We start from the raw sequence: 9,774 nt of genomic DNA, 5'->3' as shown, positions 1-9,774 counted from the left end.
GGGGGGGGGGGCTGGGTGTCCTGCTGCCCCACTGGAGATTTGCTCCCTCCCTCCTCCGGGGGTGGGGGGCATTAGGGAGGTCCCTCCTGCCCCCCCCGGCAGCTCCTTCTTGCCCCCGTGGTGTTGTCAGCCCTTGGGGGGGAGGCTTGGGGGGGTCCTTTCTGCCCCTGGAGCTGCGCCCCCCACCCCAGTGTATTGCCCCTTGTTTGGGGGAGGGGCATTGGGGAGGTCCAGTCTGGTCCCTGTTGCCCTCATGGTGCTGCCCTCCCTTAGGGAGGGCATTGAAGGGGTCCCTCTTGCCCCGTGGTGTTGTCATCCTGTTGGGGGGTACTGGGGGGGGTCCCTTGTGCCTCCAAAGGTGGTCCCTGCTGCCCCCTTGGTCACTTGCCCCTTGGGGGAATACATAGGGGAAGCTCCTTTTGCCCCACGGCTGCTCTCTGTTGCCGCCCCCCTCCCCCGTTGGTGATTTATCCTTTAGAGGAATATTGCAGAGGTCTGTTTTGCCTCCAGAGCTGGTCCCTCGTGTCCCCGTGGTGTGGTTGTTCGTTGGGGAGGGGCACYGGGGGGATCCCTTTTACCCCAAGGGCTGCTGCTTCTTGCCCCCAGGCTGCTGTTGTCCCTTGGCAGGAGTCTTGGGGGATTCTTTTTGCTCCTAGAGCTGGTTCCYGTTGCCCCTTAAGGGGGACATTACAGGGGTCCTTTCTCCCCCAGGGATGGTCTCTGTTGCCCCTGTGGTATTGTCATTCCTTGGGAGGGGGCTTTGGGAGGTCCCTTTTGCCTCTGGGGCTGGGCTGTGTCCCCACTGCGGTGTCACGGCCCCTTAGGAGGGTATTGCGGGGGTCACTTCTGTCCCTAAGACCGTTCCTTGTCACCTGCTGTGCCCCTCAGGGGGGAGCTCAGAGGCTCCTTCCTGCCCCTCTCCCCCCAGGTCCAAATCCTGCCGCCCTCGAGGTGTTGCAGCCCCTGAGGTGCGTTCCTGGGGTTCCTGGGAGCTTGCTTTTTTTTCTTTTTTTTTTTTCCTTTTTTTGGTCCCTCCCTTCCTGGACTGATCCCTTTTGTCCCCGGAGCCCTGCAGTCCTGGGAGGGGTCCCGGGGATCAGGTGCCACCTCAAGGCTGGCGGGGAGCGGGGGGCAAGAGCAGCTGGCCTGGTGCTTCTGGGCTTTAACGTGTCGTTTCCGTCAGTTGCCAGCGAACCTCCAGCCCTGGCCTCGGCACTCGCTGCCCGTGACTCCGCCGCGCTCTGGACAGGTGAGTCCCCAATGCCGTTGCGCCAGATCTCCCCCGGCCTGGGAGCAAACGTCTCTAGGCATCGCCATAACGCCGAGCAACCGGTGATAGCGTTGGGGTCAGCTCYGTTGCTGGTGGAAGTTCGTGCCCGCTCCCAGTTAAGGCTGCGGACTGGAAGATAGGCTCTTACTGGAGGTGCGTGCCACGGGAGCGTTCCCCGGGGAGGCTGGAGGCGCGGGCTGCCGTGTCGATGCTGTGACTCTGCGCGTGGCGTCTTAGCTTGACTCCTGAGAGCAGAGGAGTTGGTCTGTTCCGGGCCCGCAGCTCCAAGAGCACCAGAACTCCCCGAGGGTGTTTGAAGGCAGTTTTCGGCAGGCAACTTCTGCTGTTTAGGTTTATACGCTACGGCAGTAGCGCTTGCATAGCTTCCTTCCTTCCTGCCTTGCTCTTGGGCTGCAGAGGTGGATGTTTGGGCTACATCTGCGTTATCTCTTCTGCAATGCTGAATTATTTGCGTTGGCAGTGGTATCTCGTGGCAGTGAGTTCCCCAGGCTCCTTGTGCTGTTCGCTTGTTCAGGTTTAAAGTGATTTTTCGCGACACCGATGTTCCTCTCCTTCYGGCCGGGGTTTTCTCGTCTTCAGGAGTGCTGTGCCGCGCTGCGTCTGAATCCTGTCCCCGCTTCCTCCTCCCCCGAGCACTGCTGTCCCCTCTSTCTGGATAGCTGTGAGCTGTGTCCCTGCCTCCCTGGGAGCGCAGCACAGGCATCCCAACCCGACCCACTGAGGAGCTGGGTGCACCAGGAGCCTCCATCCTCTCGGTCGCCAGATGGGGAAAGGGGGAAGTGCTGCATGCTGAGATATCCAGGACAGCACCCATTAACCGCAGTTAATTAGGCCCTGTCTGCACTTCAGACAGGTTCGTGCTGTCCCTCATTTCTGTGTCGGACTTATTATGCCGAGATGGATTGCTCAGACTGTGCTGCGAGGTGCCCGAGTCGSTCGGGTTTCTCTCCGCGATGCGCCYGTCAAATCAGGCGGCGCCTCCCCGTCTGTGTCCTGCCGACCGGTGAGGAGTTTGCAGAGGAGGCAGAGCCACGTGTTGAGTGTGTCACAGGCTGTTGTGTCTGAGCCAGGGCTTTGCTGTGGGATGTTTATGAAAAGCAATAGCTGCCTCGTGGATGCCGTGTCCCCTCAAAAAGACAATGTGGAAATCGGTGTGTCAGTAACCTACTAAGGATGCTCTGACCTGGGGGAAGGATGGGAATTCTGGATATCCATTTAATTGCAGCTGGGAAGTTTCTTAATTAGCGTAATCATTAGGACCTGTCAGGTTTCCTGGCAGCTTTCTAATTAACCAGAGTTCTCCAGAACTGTTCTCCTCAGCAGACTTGGAGGCACAGGGAGGCAAGGTGAATTTTTCCAAGTTTCAGCAAACCAGAGGTGGAGAAGCCAAGTTCCCCGAGTCAGTCGAGAGTCCCCTACTGTGAGGGGTGTTTTTTTTTTTGGGGGGGGGGGGAAGCTGCTAGTTGTTGAAGACTTAACTGAGGGTTTAAACTACCTGACAGCTTCTCAGGGGTGAGGAAAGGCTCTTTCTGGAGCTGCAGCCTACAAACGAGGTTGCCATAGTCCAGGTCCGATGAGAAAACTTTCCTTAAATAGAAGAGGCTCAAACGAGCCCAGTGTGACACATGTGCAGGAGAGATCCAGCGTAAGCAGAGACCCAAGGCTGTGTGCCATGCAGGTCTCCCCGTGTGACAAGGGAGCTGGAAATGAAGGTGAAGGGCTCTCAGTGGGTTGAAAAAATACCTGACATGGTGCAATGCTGCTGTTGTCTCGTTATGGTCCCTGTTGCTCCTGCTTTACTTAGCCCAAATGTGACCTGCATGCTGAACACCAGCAGGGTCTGGCTATTAGAGTGTTTATATAGCTATGTAAATATTTTAATGACAGATTATTCAGGGACTAAACAGCTGTAAACATCGGGTTTCCAGCTGTAAAGTGGCTTGTTTGGCAAAGCTGTAGGTGAGTGTTGTTGAGTTTTGTGTGTGCCCGCAGAGAGGTGCGAAGTGTCGGAGCYGGAGCGCGTAGCAGATCTTGGAAGATGAGTGTGTGACGGAGAGCCGGAGTTTGTTGGCTTTGCGGCGGAGCAGGGAATGTGTCCTGTGTGCAGTCAGCTCTTAAACSTTTGAGGTAAAAGTAGCAGTATCCCTGCCTGCACGTAGCTCAAGCTGGGTGATTCCTCCTCGTGGATGCGTTTGCGGGTCGATCCCCTCAGCTACCTGGGAGGCGTCGCMGGGCCCTGGCCGTGAGCAGAGGGGGTGCACGAGGGGTCTGGGAGAATTTGCAGCCGAGCTGGGAATCGTTCCAGTCCCCAGTTCTTTGCCACAAGACGTGCTTCTCTCCAGGGACGGTTTGTAGCCCTGTTTCATGTGAAAACACCTTGCTTTGGGCCTCCAAGAGGCGCGAACATTGCAGCGTGGCCTATGTAGAGGCTTGGAGGAGCCGTTCTCCRAACTACGTTTGGGATGAATCCAATAAATGCCCGATTATAATCTCTGAAAAGCCGTCTACAAATTATTCACCGCTCAGAGCGGAGCTGCTGTTGCAAGCAGCTAGCTGGAAGTGAGGTCCTGCTGACCGCCACTGAGGCCTGATGGAGAAAGGCAGGCTGCGATCACGGCACAAGCTGGGGAGCGAGATTTCCCGTGTCGTAGACCGGGCCTCATCGTGCTCCGTTTGTCGTCTGTCTGCGTCTTGCTGCTTTTAGGAGGTGGCCGATGGTGGCGTTGCCTGGCGCCTGCGAGGGGTCTGGACGAGAAGGGAACGAGCCCGTTGCTCCGTCGTTGGTGTCCACAGTCTTTGGGGCGCACGGGGCTCCGGGACCGCATCCAGAGTTGGCGGTGGGGCCTGGAGGAACGTGGCTGGGGGCGGAAAGGACCTTTTCCRTTGGAATCGCTACCTAATACTGCGCTGTTTTGGAGGCAGTAGGGCTCGGAGAGGCAGAGCGGCGGTCCGCGAGCCACGACGAGGCAGAAGCAGGCTGCGAGCCGGCTGCGTGCGGTGCCGCTGTCGGTGGGAGACGCGTGGGATGCTGAGCCCCAGGTGCTCGCTCTGCTGGTTGAGGCCGTTCCTGTCCTGGGAGCTGCGTGGGGGGAGGAGGCTGGAGCGTCTAGGCAGTGCCCCGCGGCTCGACCCCGCTGGCTGAGGAGGCACCCAGAAGGCTCTGGCATGCGGAGGGATATTTTTAGGGCTCTTGCAAGGGTGCTGGAGACTCAGGCTTCGAGCATGTGAAACTTTACAGTGATGATCCTGTCCAGATGTTGACTACAGGGAATTGCATAAGCTAAATGTCAGCTCCCTCAACTCTTCGGGTCGCGTCTAAACAGTTCCTTCGAACTGGGCAGAATTTGCTGGCTCTGGTCGTGAGCTGGTTGAGCACCCAGAAGCACTGCTGTCTTTGTAGAGAGGCCTGGCATGGAGCTGGAGGCTTGGTGACAGACTAAARTCTCTCTGTCCTGGGCCAGAGTCAGAGATAATGATCCGTTTCATGGCTCAGAGCTTTCTGCAGGGCTGACTGTATTCCAGCTCCCTCCGGATCAGACCGAGTGGTATCTTATTGCTTCCCTCAAACAATGCGCCATAGTTTGGGGAGGTGGAAGYGATACCTTCGGCCCCGTCTGCGTTCCCAGTATAGCTGTACTGGCTGTCCCAGCAGCCCTGTGCCTCTCCCGAGCTGGTGAAAGCGTGGTTCTGCTGCAGCGCCCTGCTCCTTGCTGTGTCCGCCAGCCCGGCCGTGCTGCCTGGGGGGTGAAGAGCCTTCGCTGATGCGAGATCTGGTTGTGTCTGTTCTAATAGAGCTCTCCCTGCACTGACCTGACTTCAGGGTAATTTCCCTTTCTTCCTGTGGGTCTGTTTTCATAAGTTTCTTATCACCAGTTACTTGATTGCCAATTAGTTCAGGGTTGCCAAGACATCTGTAAAGCCATTTTCTATCCTTGGGTCTAGAGTCTGTTTGCCCTAAGTTCATCTAGAGAATAAACTGGGCTCCCATAGTCTGGAACAAAGACCCAGAGCGTCCCGGCCAGCCATTAGTTTCAGCAGTTCCTAATTAATTGGCAGATTAATTGGCAGAACAGCCTGCGACTGTACCCTGAATAGATAAGCTTTTAACCTGCGTGTCCAGAAGGAGGGAACTGGGTTAAAACCCCCTCCCAGTGTATTAACTGCTCTTGGTCTTGCTAACGTGCTGAGCTTTGGCTCCTGCTTGTGGATGGGAATGTTTCCTTCGCAGGTCTTTGGCTCTGCTGCTTTGCCTGCCTCGACCAGGGACCTGTGCTGCTTTCTCTCTGCGCCTCCTACATCTTCTCCCTGTAGCCCTGGCCACGCTCCGCAGGCTCCGTTCTTACCTTGATGGCCTGTTTACAAAGAGCCCTGGTGGCTTCCAGCTCTGACTCTCGTGGTTTTCCCCTTCAGCAGAGGGGGATCGTGCTTCCGAACTCTGCATGCGGTGGGTGAACCATCTCYTTTCCCTAGGAACCATCTCCTTTCCCATCTCTTTTCCCCACACCAGGAATCTCTCCTCCATCCTCTGTGGTGCGTGGCAGCTGAAAGTTTCCGCAACTGTTGGAGTAGGGGACAGGATAAATACTGCAAGGTCTTGTGCAGTTGATGGCTGTGATTTAGAAGTCATTCTGCAGGCCTTAATTAGAAGAGGTGAAGAAAAGGTACTCGCAGGGGGCGTTGGTGCCCTCTTTAAAAGTTTGGGCCGGTTCCTCGTTGCCCGCGTGCTGCTGTTTCGTCTCTGCTGGAGCTGCCGAGCGCTGCAGAGCTGCCGATCCGAGCACGCTTTTATCTCCCTGCCAACTTGACGGCTTTACCCGGGTGCGAGTAGAGCTGATAGAGGATTCAGGGCAGGACGAGAGAGTCCAACTCGCTCCGATATCGACGATAAGTACAAATCCGCTGATGCAGACTTGTGCAGTGCTCTCGGGGGGGGGGGGGGGGTGGTAAAAGATGGCTGAGGACTAACTACGATGTTCTTCTCTCCGCAATGTCTTTGAGTGCTGCCAGAGGGAGCAGTCTTTCCATAACATCAATTCCTTGTAGGCAGCTGAGGTTTTTTTTTTTTTTTTTTAATTTGCTTTCTTATTTTCTAGCAAGGTTATAGTCCTCTGGTGTGGGTGGATGAGACATGAAGTCAGACTAATTATTTGGTAATAGATTCCTTTCCTCTGAAAGTGAGTTTCTTGTTCTTCACCTTCATGAAAAGACTGCCATGAAATGGTGTTAATGACAGAGCTGAATAGGTAATTTGGCAGAGGGAAATGACTGCCGAGGAGCAAAGTCCAAACCYAGGTTTCTTTTGTATGTGCTAAGGCTCTCCCAGCCCTTTGGATTAATGCCTCTGAAGGCAGAAGAAGTGCAACTGCCGGGCTTCGAAGGTGTAATCATCTGGTGGAGGCCAAGTCAAGCTCTTTGACAGACTTTCTCATCTAATTACTTGAGCAATGGGGAGTTAAGCGTTAACTCTAGTCCCACTCAAAAGTCAGAGCTGAGCATTGCAGTGTTTTAAGTCTGTCCCTTAGTCATCCCGCGTGACGGGCGTCTTAAGAGAGACGGAGTCGCCTTGAAATGGGGGAAGTTTTTAAAGTAAATTAAACGTAATTTTGTCCCTTCTGGCCCTGCCAGTCRTATGCCGGTTCCTAGCTGGGCTTGCTTGGGTGCAAACAGCTCCCGTGGACTTGAGGAGACCCTTGCACGGTCAGGGATCGCCCGAGACCCGTCCGATCCTATCCGCATGGAAAAGCAGCCCTGTCCGACCTCGAGCGCTGGAGGAGTCTCCCCCCCGCCCCGCGCCAGGAGAGCAAAACACGCTGCCCGAGCGAGCTCGGATCGCCCCCGCATCGGCCGTGAGTAAACTGCTCAAAGCTCTGAGCCTTGTGTCTTCCAGGAGATGAACAGCCGCTCCTCTCCCCCACCCCGCCATCGGCGTGAAGCTTTCACGTGCCGAGAGAGCCGGTGGGAGCGGTGGAAGGAAGGACTCGTCGTTCGCCACTAACCGCTGGTGTAGAGGAAAGATGCTGCGAGTTTTGGCTGGGGGAAGAGAAGGACTGAGGATCATGGCTCCTTGTGGACTAGATCTCATGTCCCCTCGCGTTTAAAGTCGTTACCGGCTTGCCCGAGCCTTCCTCGGTCGTTTCAGAAACGCGGCAGCGGTGCCGTCGCGGGGCAGAGCGAGGGCCCGCAGAAGGCAGCCGGAGACGCTGCGCGTGCCAGCAGCGCGGCCGCCCCCGGACCGATACCCGCAGGTCGCCTGCTTTAGGATCGGCACGTAAATCACTAATCGCTGTCYGTAGCGGGCTGCTTACGAAGTCGGTTTGGCCTCCCTTCCGCGTGGAGCCCTGTTTGTTTCAGGGACGCTAGCAACGGCCTTCGAATAGCAGGTGGGATCGGCATGAAACGCTYGCGGCCAAAATATTTTATAAATCTTCCCCGTGACACAAAATGTCGGTTCCTAGCACAGCTGCTGGGCTGCAAAGAGGAAGAGCTGCTCAAGTTTTTGATATGCTGCGTTGCATAAAACTGAGGACAAGCCAAGCCTACCTCTTAAATCACTTATTTCTTATATGGGAGTCACGCTTTGTCTTGGACTGTAAGTGATAAACGTGGTTTCGTCAAAGCCTTTTGCCTTCTTTGGCCTGTGGCTGTTCAGGGCTGAAGCTGGTGTTAATTCCTGGTCTAGTAAGGATTAATCTGGATTTTTTTTTTTTTTTGTCATAGTTAATGATGTTCTGGCTGCAGCTTGTCCCCTTGTGYGAACAGGGAGCTTTTAACAGGCTCCCTGACACTGGTTAAGAGCAAGCGGCTAAAACCCAAGTATGAAAAAGTCGAACTAAAAATAGAAGGAAAGTAAAGAACTAGCAAAGCATAAATAAAATGTTATTTTTTCCTCCACCTTGGCAAAACCTCTGCTGCTCGTGACTCCGACGTGTTTGGCAAAGTAACTTTGCTGGCAGACTGGTGCTGGTGCACCCGCAAACCTGTCTGTGCCCGCCAGCATGCAGGAAGCAGCGACGGGTCACCGGCATCCTCGTGGGTCCTGCAGCTGGGCAGGGGGAGAAGGAGGCCGTTGGGGTTGCTTTGGATCAGCTCGGGAACGGAAGAGTCTCGCGGCGTAACCGTGCGGCGCGGGGATGAAACGTGCTTGTCGGCKTTGAGATGTTGCTTTTAGTCGTGATCCCTGGGTGGGAAGATCAATAGTGAACTGCTGCCTCCAGCCGCTTCGCGCGGAAACTTGTCCTCTCTGGAAACAGCTCAAGCTGGTTTTAACTCCTCTTTCCCCATCGTGGACTGACCAGCAGCAAATATGGCTGGTGTATGGGCGAGTGGGGCTGTCCCTGAAGTTGTCCCCACCTGTATGTCGCAGATGCAGTGGGGTCGTCACGTGTAGTGGTGGTCATCATTGATGCTCCAGCCTGCGCCTCCCACCTTGAGTTAGCCACCCCTCTAAAACGAGGGCTCTGAAATGGCCAGGAGCCAAAAATGCTGGCGCAGGATTATTCCCATCTCTGTTTTTTCCCATGTGCTCGTGAGGAATTACTAAAACATTCCCCTAATAATTGCAAATGCCAGGCGGCTCCTGACCTTGTAACTTAGCTCTGCCGTGGGAGCTCGCCCTGCTCCCCGGGGAGGAGGCAGAGGGAAGAAGCAGGTCCCAAAGGTCCGAGCTTGGTCTCCTGGGGAGCAAGTGAGGCAGAGGGGAGTGACTGGACGTCCAGCGAGGATGTCCTGTCTGTGACATGTAGGAAAACAGCCCCTCGATGGTGCCAGGAGGCTGGGAGGATTTTGTGCGTGGGAAGGTGTTTAAAAATCTGTCGCTGGGGTTAAAAAAACCCTCTTGAACAGCTTTTAACTAGCTGCCTACAGTCTGCAGGTGCCAAGAAGTTTCTCGATACTGCTACTTGCTGCATTCCCAAGCTACCTTTGCTCATCTGCATTTCAGATCCGAGCTCTTTTTCCACTTCTGCCTCCCTCCTGCCCTCCCCAGGGTGAAGTACRCGCTTCTCGGTTATGGACATATTTTTATGCAGCTGTCTTGGTGTAGCAATTACTGCCAAGCTAAAGTCAATAACTCCTCGTTCCTTTGAGYGTAGCTGAGGATCGAGAGTTAGAAAACGAGCGCTTTCCCCCTTAGGAGAGAGGGGAAGCAGAGACAGGGTGGSAAGTGGGGATCGGGGGCAGGTGTTGGGAACTGAAGCGATCCCGCAGACAGGAACGCTTGCCCGTTAAGTCGACGACATCTTAGTAAATTAGACGCACGAGAGGAATTTGAGGAACAAACGTAGCCTGGTGAGGGCAGAGGCAAGGATTTCTTCTCCGGGACTTGCTCGGTAGTAGGGATCAGCGCTAACTCCGAGGTGTTTTACAGCCCGGGGTCGACTGCATTGGGATGCTGCTCGCCGTGGGTTGTCCCCGTGTGTGTGAACCGCGGCACGTTCGCGGGTGAATGTTACCTGCCTGCCCGCGAAGAGCTGTACTCGTGCAGC

General features: G+C 55.4%; 2 protein-coding genes across 3 annotated transcripts in view; both read left to right on the top strand.

Moving 5' to 3' along the window:
* The window catches only part of PEX19 (peroxisomal biogenesis factor 19), a 17,725-nt gene extending 10,439 nt beyond the window's left edge, over positions 1–7,286 (top strand). Inside the window, exons 9-11 of the mRNA XM_085315612.1 lie at positions 929–968; positions 1,184–1,249; positions 7,179–7,286. Coding sequence (XP_085171738.1) covers positions 929–968; positions 1,184–1,249; positions 7,179–7,286 — 214 coding nt within the window. The remainder of the gene's footprint in view (positions 1–928; positions 969–1,183; positions 1,250–7,178) is intronic.
* LOC146589809 (DDB1- and CUL4-associated factor 8-like) overlaps positions 26–9,774 on the top strand; it is a 21,789-nt gene continuing 12,040 nt past the window's right edge. The window contains exon 1 of one of the 2 annotated variants that reach the window (XM_085315580.1): positions 26–1,249. The gene's annotated coding sequence lies outside the window, so the exon portion shown is untranslated. Of the gene's footprint in view, positions 1,250–6,370; positions 7,138–9,774 lie in introns of those variants that run through there. The other variant, XM_085315582.1, reaches the window with a different exon arrangement.

The sequence above is a fragment of the Rhea americana genome, unplaced genomic scaffold, assembly GCF_003343005.1.
Source record: "Rhea americana isolate MKP2758 unplaced genomic scaffold, rheAme1 scaffold_430, whole genome shotgun sequence".
NCBI classification, from domain to species: Eukaryota; Metazoa; Chordata; class Aves; order Rheiformes; family Rheidae; genus Rhea; species Rhea americana.
Note: the sequence above shows the minus strand (reverse complement) of the source record. Positions and strands in the feature narration are given on the sequence as shown.